Source organism: Triplophysa rosa, linkage group LG25, assembly GCF_024868665.1.
Source record: "Triplophysa rosa linkage group LG25, Trosa_1v2, whole genome shotgun sequence".
Lineage (NCBI taxonomy): Eukaryota > Metazoa > Chordata > Actinopteri > Cypriniformes > Nemacheilidae > Triplophysa > Triplophysa rosa.
This window is the reverse complement of record NC_079914.1, coordinates 15,758,501-15,778,100: the sequence shown is the minus strand read 5'-3', so window position 1 is coordinate 15,778,100 and position 19,600 is coordinate 15,758,501. Positions and strand designations below refer to the sequence as shown.

The 19,600-nt window shown below is 35.4% G+C and overlaps 1 protein-coding gene across 2 annotated transcripts in view; it reads left to right on the top strand.

Annotated features, from left to right (window-relative positions):
* asic1b (acid-sensing (proton-gated) ion channel 1b) overlaps positions 1-19,600 on the top strand; it is a 126,212-nt gene that overhangs the window by 22,145 nt on the left and 84,467 nt on the right. For both annotated transcript variants that reach the window (XM_057325194.1, XM_057325193.1), the window contains one exon: positions 2,100-2,295. In XM_057325194.1, the coding sequence (XP_057181177.1) occupies positions 2,100-2,295 (196 nt within the window). The remainder of the gene's footprint in view (positions 1-2,099; positions 2,296-19,600) is intronic.

Sequence of the window (19,600 nt, the reverse complement as noted above, 5' to 3'; positions counted from 1 at the left end):
TAGCTATACCACCATATTTATTTCATATTCTGTTTCTCTCTGAAACACCGTGTTGGCGATGTAAAACAGGTTGCGTACAGCGTCTCTCGTTGACTTGAGTAATGACGCGTCACATTTAAATTAAACGTGAAATAATTCACGCTGGAGAAGATGAACAAGCCACTTGTACAATCTCAGTTAATAAGATCTCCAGGCGTGGAGATTTCTGCAGTTAATTGAAGTTATTTTCTCTCTTGTGATGATTAATGACGCTGAGATCTGAACAGATCGTTCTTCTCAAGACGCTGTGTTCTGTTGTGTTGTTGTGTGGCTCCTCCTGCCACCACCATGTTATGATAATATTGCCGGTCTGGTTGTTCCTGGTGTTTTTGAGAGCCGTGCATTTCATTCTTTTTCTGACGATCACAAGCACGTGTGTCCCATAATTCATGTGATGCTGTGAATGTGACAGGTGTGTATGAGGGATGATGTGACACGCTGGTTAATTGTGAGGTTAAGTGTGTATCATCACGGGTGAGATGTAGAAATCTCGCTGTAGAGTTTGGAAAGCCGTGCTCTTGTCTTCTCTCTCTTCTTTCATTTTCACGGCCGGCGGGCTTTTAGAAAACAACACGGGCTGATTGAATCTTTTGTTGTTTGCAGTTTGTGATGTTTACCATGAAACTGTAAGCAAAATATTATTCCTACACTTTACAATGTGTCATTCGTTAACATTATTGAAAAGTGTTACAAAGATATGATGATGTAAACATGGTGAAGTGCTTCAAATAATACCATCCCATTTCAGGTTTCGTTGTGAATACAGTTCTTATTATTTATCTCATCGTAAGGTTTTGTTTCATCTCGGTTGGCTCTTCCTCAAACTTCTGTCATTTCATGTTAATCTTGTTTTCTCTGTGATGGTGGGAATGAGGTAATCCTCCAGTACAACGGTACAATGGACAGACTGGTACTTATGGAAACTGGAATGTATGATTTACGTCAAGAGTCAAACACCCACAGTTTTTTTTACAATTACTGTACGTTTAAAGGGATAGTTCACGCAAAAATGAAAATTAATATATTTGAATGTTTTCTGTCTTGAAGGTGTTTGCATGAAACCATAGCAACAGCATCACATAGAACACAGTGTTCATAAACATAACATAAATATAATATGTCTATAGTGAGTATGTCATAGAAATATATTTGAAGGTTTTGATTTAATTTGAGTTCATTTGTTTTATTACAGTGTTCAATTTTTCAAAATCTTAATTTCCTTTTTTTTAAATTTTACATTTAACTTCAATTTTCTTTATTACTTTAATTTTTACTTCAGATGTCTTTCTTTCTTTCTTTCTTTCTTTCGTTCTCTCTGCCTTCCTTCCTTTCTTTCTTTCGTTCTCTCTGCCTTTCTTTCTTTCTCTCTGCCTTCCTTCCTTTCTTTCTTTCTTTCTTTCTTTCTTTCTCTCTCTGCCTTCCTTCCTTTCTTTCTTTCTTTCTTTCTTTCTCTCTCTGTCTTTCTTTCTTTCTTTCTTTCTTTCTTTCTTTCTTTCTTTCTCTCTCTGCCTTCCTTCCTTCCTTAGTTCCATTCTTTCTTTCTTTCTTTCTTTCTTTCTTTCTTTCTTTCTTTCTCTTTCTCTCTCTGCCTTTCTTTCTTTCTTCCTTTCTTCCTTCCTTCCTTCCTTCCTTCCTGTTTGTATTATGATTGTTAGTTAATTTGCATAGTAATGTAATTTATAAACTTCTGGGGTACTTTTGCTTGGGATATTATTATCATTGTATTTAAAAAATGTTCTTTATTGTTTTTCAGATAGGTTGAGTTTGAAGCCACATCGAAAATCAGCAAATATGAATTTAACCTTAATATAAAAAACAAACGTTTTGAAACGTTTATTTTTAGAGCGTAAATACATATAATGTTAAACAAATTAAATAAAATCAAATAACAAGAGGTCAACTGCATGCAATGAAAAATAGAAAAGACCAGATACAAAATATTTTATACCCAAATGTTATTTTCTGAATCATTTTTAAATAAAAAAAGAATTAATAGCATCATTTTCAGGTGTAATTTTGGACAGAAGTTAAATTCTGTATGTGTGTTGTGTTCTTTTCAGGTATGAGATCCGGGACACACACCTGGTGGAGGATAGCGTCCTCAAGACCCTGAAGGAGAGGGCGGACTTCTCCAGCTTCAAGGCCCGCCCCTTTAACATGCGCGAGTTTTACGACCGTGCGGGTCACGACATCAAAGAGATGCTGCTGTCCTGTTACTACAGAGGAGCGGAATGCAGCGCTGAGGATTTCAAAGTGGTGAGAAAACTTCATCCACAGGGGTCCTTGATCCCGAGAGCAGGAATCCGATTGGCTGGAGAATGGAGCTATGGGAAAATGTTGTAGCGTGCCGTGCAATGTCATAAGCCATAGATGTTAGCATCGTTATCTTTGTTCATTTTTTGTCCATGCAACAAAAGAAGTATTATCAACATCTTGTTCAAGCGAGAAGCGCTCGTCACCCTCAGGTCACGCATTGTATTTGCACAATTGTTGAATTGCTCGAGAATGCGATCGTTTGTCGCCCTGTGAGACGGTGGCGACAGCGCTGAGAGAAGATTATTTTTACCGTCGGGGTCATATTGATCTGATCCTCAGATAATACAGCGAAGAGCTTCATTCCTTTATTTCCCGATGATAACGGTACTGGATTCCGTGTATCCGTCAGCTCTCAGTATCTGATTGATAACATCCAGAGAGAGAGAAAACGGTTTATATTCACACTGTAATGTGTGTTTGATCTGAGAAGAAGAAATATAAATATTTGTGTTTGTAAATATTTGGTGCCATAAAGAACCGTTAACATCTGAAGAACCTTTCCGTTTCACAAAAGGTTCTTTGTGGCAAATTTTTTTCTTCAGATTATAGAAAAGTAAGAAAGAGATGGTTCTTCAAAGAACCTTTGGCTGAATGGTTCTTTTTGGAGCCAAAAATGGTTCTTCTATGGCATCACTGTGAAGAACCTTTTAAGCACCTTTATTTTCACGTCCTATAGTAAAGTATATTTGGACTATTGTCGAGTATTGGTATATTCATATATTATGTTGGTTTGGTTGGCAATGATCTGTGTATTTGAGCTGAACTTAAAAGATAGTACAAATAAATATGAATGCGCATACAGGATTTTGTGCAGCAAGCACACTTACAAAATTATTTCTAGTCATTGATTATGACATAAATGGTAAATATATATCTTTACATTCTTACGCTATATGTGTTCTTGACGTTTGTTATCTTCACCTTCTCCTACTATATATAATAATATTATTATTAACGATTGTATTTAAAAGTACAATACTTTTAAATAATTTTTCAATTTCGATTCGCTTTTCTTTAACACACATGAGTATTGTAGTTCCTTGTACTGTTCTCCTGAGATCTCTAAGCGTTTGGTTAGATGTGTTATAATGAAGCGTTGTGTTGGCTGTTTTCAGTCAGGTCCTGGTGGGCCGATAAGGCTCAGCTGTTTCAGGGGTGTGTATGATCCCTGTGCAGTGCGCACACATGTTCAGCAGCCGTTGTGCTGATGTTACGCTGGGTTTGTGCTGATGTTGAACAACTCAGCAGAGAGCACTAATGCCGTATGAACGGACGCACATGACCAATGAAGCAACAAAACTGCCCCTACATGACTGTCCTGTGTGTGTGTGTGTGTGTGTGTGTGTGTGTGTGTAATTGAATTCCTACACAGACTGCAGCAGAAACTCTGTCACAACCTCAAGCACACACTCAATGTATGCAAAGTATACAGAAGATGTGAAATGCACCCTGTTTCCAAATGTGTGAGCTTTGAAGTTGAGCATCTATCAATTATTTTCCTGTTCATAAAGAACGATAACTGTAATTATTAAGATAAAGAAAATGTATTTGAAATTGAAGACCGTAGCCTCTGATAGCACAGGTACGTCTGTCAGACGTCTTCTAAAGATCTAGAAAACATCTGCTGTGTAAAAACGTCTGATAAACGTCTTAGAGAAGTTTTACCTAGATTTTAAATCACAAACATCTGAGAGACATCTTTTAGATGTATATACGACATCTGACAGCAGACGTCTCAGAGATGTATTGCAGTTAAGCAAACAATCAGAAAAATACGTCTTGCAGATGTAAACGCAAACATCAAATAGACGTCTGTCAGTATATCAATGCAGAGAAGCGATATCGTTGGGATTGCTTTCAGAGCAGTTTTTCGTGGTAAAACATTGTCAACCATATAAAATCCTTTAGAAATTAAAGATTTGTGCGGGTTTAAAAAAACGTGTGGACGCAAATATAGCAGATGTTATCTTTTCTTTATAGTTATCGTTCTTGGTGTGAATGGCTCTAGGAGTGAGATTTTCATTATATTGTTGTGTCGTGTGTCTCGGGACGATACTTTGGTCTTCATGGATGAAATCACTATACTGTACTTTAATTACTGTAATTATGAAGTCAAACAGCAGCAGAAGAGCCGTTTGAGTTCCTGTAGCAGGAGAACACCGTGACCTAAAAACTCACCTGAGTGTATTGAGGCCGGTGTTTGTCGTTTATTATAAACATAAATCTTCCGCTTCTGTCCAAACTCTGCCCTTCACCGTCTCTGTGATAAAGACTTTTAAACGTTTAAATCTCTGGAGAATGGCCATTGAAAGTTGCTTTAAAGTTTCAAAGATGAACATTTACTTTTTTTGGTTTAGTTGTGTTTTATTGTACATCTCTCGTTGACCTTATTTTGGAAGCTTATTTTTAAGTTGATGTTATATTTGATGTTTTGTCTTCAATTCTTTAAAGCAAGCGAGGTTTAATCTGGATTGTCTGTACTGCATTATGTATGTTAGCTTGTGAAATGAGTTAAAGGTAATGACCAAACTTGTGTAGTGAATATGAGATAAATGTGAAGGACTCTGAGTTCAGTGTTTTTCGTATGTGTTTGCTGGATGTGTGAATGAACGAGTGGGTGTTTCTGGCTTCAAACAGAGAGAGACTCGACGGCTCGTACTGTACACACATCTCAGTTTTGATATGAGTGTAGGTGTTACTGTGAGCTTCTGTGTTGCAAAGGACACTTGAATGCAAAAAGTGTGCGTTGTATGATAAGATTTGCCTTTGCTCGAGCTAATGTGAGAGATTCGAACAAACTTCTGAACTTAAAGCATTGAACTTTAACACGTAACTTGATATAACTTCTAAGTCATCAAAATATTTATTAAAATATTATATCGTATTTATTATGTATATTACACATCTAGTAATCAAAATATGCTGAACAATTGAGTTGGGTTTGACTTGGAATTACCCAGAATGACTTGGAATCACGCAGAACACCCTAGCAATCACATAGCAACTCCCTGGCAATCCTCCAAAACATTGTGGAAATCACATAGCAACGCCCTGGTGATCCCCAGACATCCTAGCTATCACATGCTCCAACAGTCACCCTAACTTTGTAGAAATCTCATAGCAATAATCTGTCATTCATCCAGAACACCCTAGCAATCACATAGCAACGCCCTGGCAATCATTCAAAACATTGTAGAAGATGCATAGCAACACCCTGGTGATCCCCAGACACCCTAGCAATCACCCAAAACATTGTAGAGATCACATAGCAACAACCTGTCAATCATCTCAAACACCCTTGTAAAAATAGCATAGCAACACCCTAGCAATCACCCAAAACATTGTAAAAATCACATAGCAACACCCTGGTGATCCCCAGACACCCTAGCGATCACATGCTCCAACAGTCACCCAAAACATTGTAGAAATCACATAGCAATAACCTGTCATTCATCCAGAACACCCTAGCAATCACATAGCAACGCCCTGGCAATCATTCAAAACGTTGTAGAAGACGCATAGCAACGCCCTGGTGATCCCCAGACATCCTAGCAATCACCCAAAACATTGTAGAGATCACATAGCAACAACCTGTCAATCATCTCGAACACCCTTGTAAAAATAGCATAGCAATACGGTCACATAGCAACACCCTAGCAATCACTCAAAACATTGTAGAAATCCCACAGCAACTCCTGAACAACCCTTGTGATCGCATAGCAACACCCTTGCAACCACTTCACACACCCCACACTGCTGTCTGCTTTTTAAAGGAAAAGGGTAAAAATCTAGTTGTTGTCGTGTTATAGCCTCCAGATGAACAGTAGTCTTGATTCTGAACACTGTTTTAAGTCTTCCTTTATCTCTCTTTTGTGTGGCGCCTCTCAGATGTGGCATTCTGACTGATGTTTGTCGTATCTCATGAATACACGATGTGATTGACAGACGACTCATCAGACCTCAGCGCTCGTTCTCAGTCCTGCCTTTCATCACACCTGTGATTTCTCTCTCTGACGTGAGGAAACTAAAGCACCGTGAACATATTGGCTCTTCTCGTCGTGATTGAAGTTTAGGGAAGTTTTCCGAGGGCGATTAGCCTCCCCGCGAGCGCTCGGCTGCGAGAAAAAGAAAGACTGTCGGCTCCTTTGCGAGTTCGAGGAAAGCTGATTACTTCCCAATAAACAGCATTTGAGACCGGCCCGCATTTACATTTTAATGCACGGCTGAGTGAATAGATGTCCTGCTTTGCATAGCGCGCAGATATGAGTTTTCATAATCGTCCGGTGATTTCCTGATGCGCTAAATAATCCCACATATTTTCAATATGAAAGAATCTTTTTTCCTCATACTTTGCAAGAATAGTATGTCGTGCTTTTGAGACAGCCAGAGTTAATTGTAAGATTACTTGTGCATTGTGCACTTGTAAAAATGGTTTCTTCAGGTCTCGCTCTTCGTCAGCGATCTTCCTCTGTATGCAGCGGTTGACAGGAGGGGATCTTTCATCTCGTCGGTGTCACAGAGAAAATGACGTGTTTGCCAGCAGGTCAGATGTTGATGGCGTGTTGCGCTGACTCGACCCGTGCTGCTCACCGATGCTGTAACCCGTTGCTAACACGCACACAATCACGTACTGTTATTTTCCTGATAAAGTAAAAATTCTCTCAGGTGAGGATGAACATCAGCGGTCGATTGGTAGCTCATTTGTGTCTTTATGATAACTACGTCTGCATTCAAACGGGACCTAATTATCTGCACTTATCATTAATGAATGTATCGACAGGCGGCTCAGATTCATATTAAAACTCAGCCAAGCTTATAAAAACTCAATAGAATTAAATGTGGAAATAAAGGCCGGTAATTAAGACACATGACTCTGCTGTAGATGGGCGTAAAAGCACATTTTACAGTTTTTGAGATAATCGCAAAGCATTCTGGGATTGCAAAATATCTGTATGCTGCGCGTATTTGAGTTAATGAAAGTATCTTTGATGAAAGCAACCTTTGGAGACTTTCCTATAATAAAGTGTTGACTATCAAGGCAGCTCACATGTTTTTGTTATACAGAGCTCAAAATAGCATGAAATGGTTTCTTGTTGCCAGACAACAGAATCCTCAGCATCATTTATACAGCATCTCGTTATTTTAAGTGTTTAGCCACCTGTTGAATTGTTTCATGATGATGTTTTTAACCACTCTCTCTTGATTTTGTTTTGTTTTTAATGTGGGTTGTTTAAGGACTTGTGTTAGTGTGAATGGTTTAACCCCCTCACTTGTCCAGAGTCTCGTCTGATTTTACCAAACGCCTGAGATCGGTTTTATTGAGCCAGTCGATCCGTTCCTTTCTTTCGCTCTCTCTCTCCACAGGAGTCTAAGAACATTGATAATGGGGCTGAATCAATAAAATCTGCTCGCACAGACACCTTATGATGACTTTAGATCAGGTGCTGTCGACAGGAGACGTTATCTTATTGCCACGAGACAAGACTGTGCGTTGCAAAATGTTTGTAAGAAAAAATGATTCTTAAATTAGAATACAAGAAAAAATTACAAAAAGAAAGTTACAAATAGTTTTTTTTCCGGATTTTTTTTTTTGCTTAAAACTTAAAAAAAGCTTGTGTAAAGTTGGATCTCAAGATAAATCTTAAGAATTTAATTTTTTAAGAAAAAAACTATCGTTAAAAAGCTTAAAACAAAAAAAACGTATAAAAGCTTTCGTAAAGATGGATCTCAAGATGTCACGTGTGATGGGGAGAGTCCTAAGAGAACGACAAGGCATAAACAAAAATAAGCTTTTAATAATAAATCCAAGCTGGAACAGAGACACACGATACCAAACACACATAGCATAAACAATAGCAGACAATGAACTAAGGAAACAGACAGGCTTAAATACTAGGGAGAACATAATCAAGTAAACAGAAACAGGTGTGGGACTAATTACTGTAACTAATAAGCAAATCAAGGACGAAACGCAGAACCAATACAAAACTGAGTGTGAACATGACACAAGATAAATCTTAATAATTTACATTTATAAGAAAAACACTATCGTTAAAAAGCTTAAAAAAAAAAAAAAAAAACGTAAAAAGCTTTCGTAAAGATGAATCTCAAGATAAATCTTAAGAATTTACATTTATAAGAAAAAAACTATCGTTAAAAAGCTTACAGCAAAAAAACGCAAAAAGCTTTCGTAAAGATGGATCTCAAGATAAATCGTAATAATTTACATTTATAAGAAAAACACTATCGTTAAAAAGCTTAAAACAAAAAAAAAACGTAAAAAGCTTTCGTAAAGATGAATCTCAAGATAAATCTTAAGAATTTACATTTATAAGAAAAAAACGATCGTTAAAAAGCTTACAGCAAAAAAACACAAAAGGCTTTCATAAAGATGGATCTCAAGATAAATCTTAATAATTTACATTTTTAAGAAAAAAACTATCATTTATAATACAAGTTAATCTCACAATGTGGCTCAAAAAAGAAGACAAATTTGATAAGCTATGAATTGCTAAACTGTGTTAATTCTTAAATTTGTTTTTAAGAACAATTATTTTAAAACAATTAAACACAATTATTTTACTGTTGCAGTAGCTAAAAACACATCTGCCATTGCTATTAAAAATCATATTTGCGATACATTTGAATAATGTTGGTATGTTATGCTACACAGCTCAGTTGTTTGCATTTGATGAGTTAGTTAGTTTTTTGTTATATAAACCCTACAGTATTTAACGTTGGAATGTAACTAATTCTGTGTGACTAACTCTTTACTGTAGTTTGAATGCTTGTTTCATAAGAAGTTATTTGGCTTTGTGTGAATCGCTCTTGATATTTTACTCAGAATCCTCAGATAATCTCTGTACGCTTCAGCCCGTGGGTGCTCTGTAAAGCGGAGCGTGTTAATCAGTTTATCCCTCCTCTATAAAATCAAAAACCCCAAACTTAGTTTAAGTTCATATCGGCTCAGAGAGTGAAGTCACGGGAGTGTAAATCCCTCTGGGGATTCTCATTATCATTCAGGACTCATGCGATACCCGAGCGTCCGTCTTTATGATTCCCACAACCCCTCGCAGGCCAAATCAATCAATTCTCCATTACTGTAGTGATCAATTACATCCCGGCTGGTGAATAATAAATGTAGAGCTAATGAAGAGCACGCTTGTTAGGGGACGACAGACTCTGATGTTTTACATACAGATGCTCGGTGAGGTCTGAGGTTTCCTGTCGAGTTGTGTACACCACGGCGAGATGCCCTGAGATGTTTTTGCTTACAGGTTGATCTTTTATAGATTAGAAGAGCTGTAAATTGAGGTGTATAGCTATACATTTTCATTGTATTTATTTTGTTTTTATTGCATCATTTTGGTTATGGAAGAGTTTGAGACATTTTGGAGTTCATACTGAGATCTTTAACTTTTGACATTAAAATGTACTGTATAGCTTTCTGTATATCAAGACATTTTGATCAATATAATTGATATATAAAGTATACATTTTATAACTTTATTATATATTTCACAGCGTCATTTGGTCTGGGAAGGATTTGATGAGACATTTCGAGTTCATATTTCAAACTCTAACTTTTAGCATTGGAATTAAGGCAGTCAAACGATTAATCACAATTAATTGCATCCAGAAAAAAAGTTTGTGTTTACATAATATGTGTCTGTGGACTGTGCATATTAATTTTGTATTTATAAACACACACGTACATGCATATATTTAAGAAAAATATGGAATATAAAATTAATAAACCTTTATTTATATTTTCAATTATTGGTAAATATGAATAAATACATCAAAATTTTCCTAAATATTTCCTAAATATATATATACAGTATATATATACACAGTATATACATGAATGTGTATGTTTTTGGGTTTATAAATACAAAATGTATATGCACAGTACACAGACATATATTATGTAAAAACAGTTTTATTCTGAATCGATTAATCGCGATTAATCGTTTTACAGCCCTAATTGGAATATATAGCTCTAATTTTATATATGTATATTTTTAACTAATTGAGATATAAAATATACACTTTTCCTTTATTATATTATTTCATTTTATTTTCAAAGCATCGTTTGGTCTGGGAAGGATTTGATGAGACTATTTTGAGTTCATATTGAGATATCTAACGTTTGACATTGAAGTTTAAGCTCTAAAATTGTCATTTAAAAAATATTAATTTTAGAATTATTAATGTATGATTTTTAATTCGTTGAGATATTAAGCTTTAATTTTATTTATTTACTTTTCAAGGTATAATTTGGTTTTGGAAGGATTTGATGAGGGTTCTTTGAGGTCATATTGAGATATGAAGCTACAAATTTTGATTTCAAAAGTTTTATTATCATTCATTTGATAAAGCTGTACATTTTTAATTAATTTAGATATAAAGCTTAATGTTTTTTTCATGGCATTAGTTGGTTATACAGAATTGGATGAGGCATATTTGAGTTCCTATGGAGATCTAACTTTTGACATTAAGATATGAATTATGATACAGCTACAAATTATGTAGTTTTTAATCTTTTTTATTCTTATTTTTATTAAGAATTTTTTATTTATTATTTTAATAAATATTTTATTTTATTTAATAGTATTTAATTTTAATCCTTTGGTCTTGGATGAATTTGATGAGACATTTTTGAATTAAGATTGAGTTGAGAGGTCTAACTTCTCTTAGTTTTTCTTCCCTTATATTTTGAGGAGACTCTCTTAAAACAAACTTCAGCAAAGTGTCTCCATTTAATCTCATCGCCATCTCGGGAAACAAGTGAGACGTTAAAGAGATCTCATTGATGTGGTTTTTCTTGCAGAAAGTGCATCTTTGTCTTACGGTATTGACTCGTGATGCCGAGTCGATGTTTTTCTATGACAGCATTGGAAATCAATGTGACGTGATGCGTTTCATTAACGCATAATTGTCTGAAAGAATCGTTAAATGATTTCATTGCATACTTAACCATAATGATTTGTTTCCTCTGAACCCTCTGCTGGTGGGAGGTGTCAGCATTTGGTTTGTAGGTTATTTCTGGCGAGCCAAGAGACATAACAGAGCGTAGCCGTGCCGGTGTGGTTTCCCGCCAGATGTCACCCGTTTCAGACCTTTGATTGGGTCCATATGGTGATGTCACACTTTCAATGTGTTTCGACCGCTTTGAGGTGCTTTTTCCCAGCGGGATGGAGATAAACCGGGTCTCCGTTTGCCAAATCCCTCCTCCACACTCTCCCATGCTTTACAAAGGCTGTTTTAATTACGGATGGCGAATCTGGGTTTGTCTTTGTGTCTGCGAGAGCCGACGGGCCTGTGAAGATCTGAAGAATCCGTTTAATTCCATAAATAATGACTTCGCTGGCCGCTGTCCCTCAAACCTCAGACTTATTCCCATAACCCTCACGCTTTATTGAAATATGAAACGATCTCGAACAGCTTATCCCATAAAGAATCAATTATGAGCGCTTTAGAAGAGATCAGACGGCTTTCCAGAGACAGGAAGTTGAGTGAAATCAGGAGGAAGTTGGCGTCGCTCAGGGGTGAGAGAGAGAGAGAGAGAGAGAGAGGCGGAGAGCATCGCTTGAATGATAAACAGTAATAATGTTTGGCCCGCAGCAGTAATGTGTCAGAAAACTTCATGTGCTGTCAATCAAAACCGTTCACCCCTGAGGTCTTCAGGATGTTATCTAACACAAATATCTGCGCACCTGCACATCAGGTTAGCTTTCAACTGTTTCTCTATATTGTTTGTCAACTGAATGGTAGTTTTTGACATTAAAAGTATGACTGTGTGTCTGCAGTCATAGTTATTCAAATGTCAAATGTTACGTGCGGTTACACTTGATATACTAACACAATTATTTTCCAATTGATTCATTATTTTAAAGTGCTTTCAGATTCCCAATTTTTTTTTTTTTAAATGTATGTGTATATTTTTATGTATAGATTAATGCGGACACATGCATGTTTATACTGTATATAGAGACACACACACACACACACACATATATACAGTATATATATATATATATATATATTACACGTAAAAAAAAATATAACAAATATTTATATAAACATATGTAACATTTTATTTAAATTAGGTATAAATATAACTTTTTATATTACACATGTCCTTAATATATACATGTGTGTTTTTTGTATTTATATACAGTATATATATATATATATATATACAACAAAATATACACAACACACAAATAAACATATAATATACACAAACAGTTTCATTAACCTTTTAAACGTTTAGCTTTCATTGTTTTTGTCTTTGTTTATTTTTCACTTATGCGAATGTATTTAGATTTTACTTATTATTTTTGTTTTACTTAATTAATTATTTTTTTAATTAATATTAATTTTATTAAAGATTTTTTCTTATTCCATTTTATTTGTAACGCAACTTTTAATTTTTTAATATTTGATTTGATTTTAATAAACAGAAGTGTTTGGGGGTTTTTTAGGTTTTCATGAGATCTTTGATGTTATTGCCTGTTTTTGGTGCACGTTGTGTAATTTTTGTCTGTTCTTCTGAGCATTTGAGCTTATTAAGAAATCAAACTTGGCTTATCAGACGTTTTTGAGAACGTGGGAAGTGAGAATGCGTTTTATTCAAGTGTTTCAGGCAGTATTTAAATACTCTTGGATGAAGGTCTCGAGGCTGTGAAATGATTGAGTAACACCTGTGTTGAAGTGTTGAAGTGTGATTTGCTGTCTCTCCGTGATGCTTCTGAAAAGTGAAGGAACAGAAGAGAGTTAAATGGACTCCATTCAAACCACTTCATGTTGTGTAGAGTTGAAGAAGTGATCTTCACGTATAACACTTTCATCTACACTCCTCCGATGGCTTCGAGTCGCTGCATGTGTTGGATACAGTTCTGCTAATGGATCGCCCCCTGCCATCCTACAGGGCCAAACTCCGGCCCACCCACTGTTATGAACCCCTCACATGAGATTTCAGACTTCCTCAGGCCTTCAGAATAGAGCTCGCTCAACCAGAACCAACCAATCGCTGCTGACATTTAAAAAAAACACGTCACCTTCAGATCTACAGTAACTGACTTAGAGATTTGTTTATCTTCCACAAAACACGGCACGAGGCAGTATATGTTTCATAAATATCATGGTACTGAAGAAGTGTACATGTTGGCTAAAAATCACGTTTAGTGTCTGCAGAAAATGACTGGAAAATAACTTTTTGTAATGCTTTAATATCTCAGAATTATTATATAGTTTGGCAAATCTGTTCATAAACTAATTTCAGAATTTTTGTTTTTACATTTTACCTTATTTCAACTTGTGAAAAGTTAAAGCAGTATTTAGCAATAATTGTTATAAGTTACAGCAACTGTTTAATGGTAAGTACAGTAAATTTTTACCATTTACTTTTTTCAAAATTTTCTAAGTTGAAATGACTAAACTCAATTTGAGTGTACTTAAAAATTGAAGGCAGCAGAAACAAATGAGTATAGAGTGATTTACAGGAGTTTATTTTCTTTTGTTAAATTTCAAATTTTATGAACAAAATACTTTTACGTATTTTTTTACAGTCAGCAATTAAACGTTTGCAGGTTAATTGCAGGTTACTTTACATACTTAATTTTACTCAATTTCAATTTCAGGTTCTTTTTCGTGCTGAATTGCAGGTTTATTTACGTACTTACTACGTACTTTTCGTTCTGAATTACAGGTTACTTTGTGTACTTACTACGTACTTTTCTTACTGAATTACAGGTTAATTTACGTACTTATACGTACTTTTCATACTGAATTACAGGTTACTTCATGTACTTATTACGTACTTTTCGTACTGAATTACAGGTTACTTCATGTACTTATTACGTACTTTTCGTACTGAGTTACAGGTTAATTTACGTACTTATTACGTACTTTTTGTACTGAATTACAGGTTACTTTACGTACTTATTACGTACTTTTCGTACTGACTTGCAGGTTAATTTACGTACTTATTACTTTATGTACAGTTACTTTTCGTACTGGCTTGCAGGTTTCTTTACGTACTTATTACTTACTTTTCGTACTGAATTGCAGCTTACTTTACGTACTTATTACGTACTTTTCGTACTGAATTGCAGGTTACTTTACATACTTATTACGTACTTTTCGTATTGACTTGCAGATTACTTTATGTACTTACTACTGTATGTACAGTTACTTTTTGTACTGACTTGCATGTTACTTTATGTATTTATTACTTACTTTTCTTACTGAATTGCAGTTTTCTTTACGTACTTACTACGTACTTTTTGTACTGAATTGCAGGTTACTTTACGTACTTTTCGTACTGACTTGCAGGTTTCTTTACGTACTTATTACGTACTTTTTGTACTGACTTGCAGGTTTCTTTATGTACTTACTACGTACTTTTCGTACTGAATTGCAGGTTTCTTTACGTACTAATTACGTACTTTTCATACTGACTTGCAGGTTTCTTTACGTACTTATTACATATAGTGAGTCATAGTGTATTTTTTATTTACATTGCAGATTACTTAACATACTTTTCGTGCTGAATTTATACATGGGTTGAATGATATCAAATTTTTGTACCAAATCCTACCTGACAGAATAAGAAATCATCATTATAAGCTTACTGTTGTAAACTGTGGTAAGATCAGGAGACACTGACAGTTTATGTACTTGATTTTGCAACCGATTTGATTATTTTTCGACCAAGAAAATCTAGAGATTACAGCTTTGAAGTTGTATTTCAGTGGTGCTAAAGCTCAGATGTGCAGCTAGCGCTCTCCATTAGCATATCACACGTCATCTGAATTACTGCACACAGTAAAACATTTCACTCGCTCATATTCCTGATTCACGGTTTGCCGCGGACCACTGGCTCTTCTCCACCCTCAACAGACACCAGGCTACTAATTAGGGACCGGACGTGGTTGCCATAGCACCTCGGTTGCCATGACGGCTCCTAGGGATGCTCAACAATGACAGCGCACTCTGATGCACAGTACATCGGGATGCCACAGCGTTAGAAATATCAGAGGAGATAATAACGAAAGGAGCGTTTAATAGCTGTGTGTCAGGGAACGAGAGAGACTCTGTTATTAAAGTGAGCTGCTAACAGAGCTGGAGTTGAGTTTCAGCTGAGACTGCTGGTGTGTTGTGATTGTGAAGGCTGTCAGCTTCTTCACTTGTCTTTCTCTGCCTGACAGATTGAAACAAATGAGACACGCTACATCTGTACCTGAAGCGTTGCGTTTCTCGTAAATGACCGACAGCTGTTTCCTTTCAGACTTCATTATATCGGTTTTCATTTAATTGCTTGAGTTACTGGTGTAAAATAAGAGAAATGTGTAAATATATTATTAGACATTCCTGGATTTATTACGGTAAACAATTGGTCGATTATCGTGCGTTATTTTTCCTCACATAAATTGTAAAATCTGTATATTTGTGAGTGGATGGAGAGGGAAAAGCTTGAGGAATGAGTTGTGGAGCGCTGAGAGCGCAGTGTTTTGTGTGTTTGTGTGTGAATGACTTTATTTACTGTCGCTGGCTGCCCGGAGAAGTGAAAGCGTAATGTGGCGGGCTGAGAAAACGCTGAGCTGCTGTTATCTCGGGAGTAAATCCTTCTCTTCTCTCCTCTCTCTCTCCTCACCGGCTTCAGAGCTTTATTACTCTGTGCAGTAAATAGTCTGTTTAGTTTGTTCGGTTTAGACTAAATGAGCAGTTTCAGAGTCACTAAGAAGCTCATAAGAGTGTTTTTGACCCTGAAGTAATCCACAATCATCAAATGCTTCTTTCAACACTTGTTTTCGGCAGTACTGAAGAATCTGTCATGATTTCCTCCCTCTCTTAAGGCAGTAGAACTGTTTTGTCAATATTGACTCTATACAGGCCTATATATTGGCCTATATATTTTTACTGTTATAACATTTAATATGAAGTCTGTGTAGTGTACATTGTGTGTAATGTATATTGTTTACATAGTGTGTACTTCAGTGTACAAATGGTGTAGTGTAATGTGTCTGTACAGTGTTTAGTGTGCAATATAGAGTGTGGTGTACTGTATATAATATTTGGTGTATATTTATAGTGTTTAGTGTACAGAATAGTGTGTTGTGTATATAAAGTGTCATTTATATATAGTGTCATTTACACAGTGTGTAGATTTGTGTATCTGGGATTAGTGTATATAGTGTAATTGATATAGTGTAGTTTATCTGGTGTGAATTGTATGTATAGTGTCGTTTATAGTATATGGTGTGTCGTAAACGGTATGTGCTGTATGTGTAGTATAGGTTGTAGTGAACGGTATGTAGAGTATATTGTGTAGTTTTATTCTGTGTAATGTAAAGTGTGTGTAGTGTGCTGTATAGATAGATTGTAGTGCACTATATGTAGATGATATTGTTTAGTGTACATTATGTAGCGTATGAGGTATATAATCTATATAGTGTAGTTTATATAGTGTGTAGTGAATAATATGTAGAGGATACAGTGTAGCTTATATAGTGTGTAATGTAATGTGCATACAGATTGTAGCGTACTGTATGTAGTGTGTATATATATTGTTTAGTGTACATCATATTGTACTCTACAGTATGTAGCGTGTGAGGTAAATAGTCTTTATAGTGTACAGTAGTATATATAGTGTGTAGTGTGCATTATATAGAGTGTAATGTATATATGAATTGTAATGTACAGTATGTATTGTGTAGTTTACTGTATATAGCATGTAGCTTTTATTTATAGTGTCTAGTGTATATAAGATGTGTAATATGCAGTATAAAATAATGTGTAGTATCTAAATAGATTGTAGTGTACTGTATGTCGTGTGTGAGATATATAATCTATATAGCAGTCATCCTCAATTGGTGGACCTGGATCCGGACCATTGCTTTGTTCCATCCGGACCGCGAGACAACAACTCAGGAACTTTTGTGTAATTGATCTTTTGCTACTATATCTTTATCTAGCGCAAAACGCGCTTCATTTTAACCCTTTCCGCTCCACGCGTGCTGCTTTTCTCCCGCTAAAGAAGCGCAGCATGAAGAGCAGCAGACACGTGTTTATTTTAACAACACTATGGACACACAACAGTATACAAAATTAAGCAATATTAAAGTGTTTTTTATCCGTCAGTCTGTTTACTGTCTGCTATACGTCTCCAACCTTTCAACCAGATTTGAGATATTTTATGAACCATAACGTTTTTATCTACATTTAGCATTAGCATTATTGATCAGCATGTAAACATTTGTGACCCTGTTAAAACCCAGGCTAAAGACTCATAATCGAATTAATTATCAGATAACAAGCATCAAAGATTAATTTCAAGCATTAATTTAACCAAGATTTCAATCTTTAAAATGGATATTGTTATTATGTATCTGTCTTATATATCTATTAACAAGATATTGTTGTTATATTTTCACAGAGTATTCTGTAGGATGATTTTATGTAGAAAACAGTAAAATTACTTTTTTTTGCTGGGTTTTAACTAACACAATAAAAGCATGATTATTTAATAAAAAAACATGATTTTTTTTAAACGGAGTTATATATATATATAACTGGGCTAAATTGATTAAATATTTATTTATTTTCAAAAAAACATATTGTCCGGACTCCGGACCTCCGTTTGGAAGAAAATATAAAGATCGGACCTCTTGGAACTTTAATTGAATACCCCTTCTATATAGTGTACTGAATGTAGTGTGTGAGGTATATAATCTATACAGTGTACTGAATGTAGTGTGTGAGGTATATAATCTATATAGTGTAGTTTATATAGAGTGCATTCTATAGAGTGTAATGTATATATGAATTGTAGTGTTCTGTATATATTGTGTAGTTTACTGTATATAGCATTTATATATAGTGTTTAGTGTAAGATATACTGGGGCGGTTTCCCGGACAGGGATTGGCTTAAATCAAGACAAGGCCTTAGTTAAATTAGGATATTTATGTTTTTTTTTTAAACATACTTTACAAAAAAAACATTACTGGTGTGCATCTTGGGACAAAACATTTGCACTGATATATTTTAAGATATGCCAGTGCAAGTTGTTTTCGATCAAGACTCCGCTTACATTTAAGTTAGTCTTAGACTAGGTTTAAGCACTGTCCGGGAAACTAGTGTATATAAGATGTGTAGTATGCAGTATAAATCATATAGTGTGTGTACAAGTTTTTAAAATATCTGTTGGTTTTGTTCAGATGCATGATGGCCAGCAGGGATCATTTTGTAACGTCTGACATGTTGTGTAGAAGTTGTGCTGACAGTCACTATAGATGTTGTTTGCTGAGGTTACTCATCACTGCGTGAGCGTGGGCGACATTCATCTGCTTTCTGCAATAAAACCACTTTTGCTTTTCTTTCTCCTGTAGCGCTCATCACGCACACAGATCAGCGCATAACAATATTTGTGTTTGTTTATCTTCAGAAAGCAGATGATGATGGTGTGACGGCTTTATTTCTGTAATCTCTCGAGTGAGAAATCAGCAGGAAACCTAAAAACAAAACAATGGGTGGAATGCAGGAGCGAGTATTATCTGAGACGTACACATGAGTACAACACGATGAGAATAAACTATATCTATAGAACTATGTACGCACTGCTACTTCAAACTCTTGATGTTCTCTGTCGGTTTGTGCTTTCTTAAATAACCTATTGAAAAAGTTTAAATGATATTCCAGTGTAGACGTTGGAGATGACTGGGATGATGAGATGTTAAAGTAGACATTCATTACGAACAGTGAAGTGAGTTTTGAGTTGTGTAACGCTCAGAATGGGTCAGTGGTTAATGTGAGTGTATATCAGTTATGACACACTGAACGACGTGTTTCTGAGTGAATGTGTCTCACAGGACATCTCTGCCGTGCTGATTCAGACGTGCGGATGCACAATGTCTCCAAATGATTGAAATGTCTCAGGTGTGCATATTTGAATGGTTTGCAATATCCGAATGATTTTAAAACTTCAACAAGTGCTGTTTTCATGCGCTGGTTTGTGTGTGTGTGTGATTGTAATCATAATAATAATAATACCTTTTATTTATAAAGCACTTTACATTGTCAAGAAAATCTCAAAGTGCTACAGAGCAATTTATAATAAAATAAGACAATTAAAGCAAAAAATAAAAAGCACAAAGTTTGAACACTATAGAAAAGTCAAACATTGAAAACAAATTGTGTGCTGTATGTGTGTGTTGGGTTGTGTGCGTGTGTGCGCGT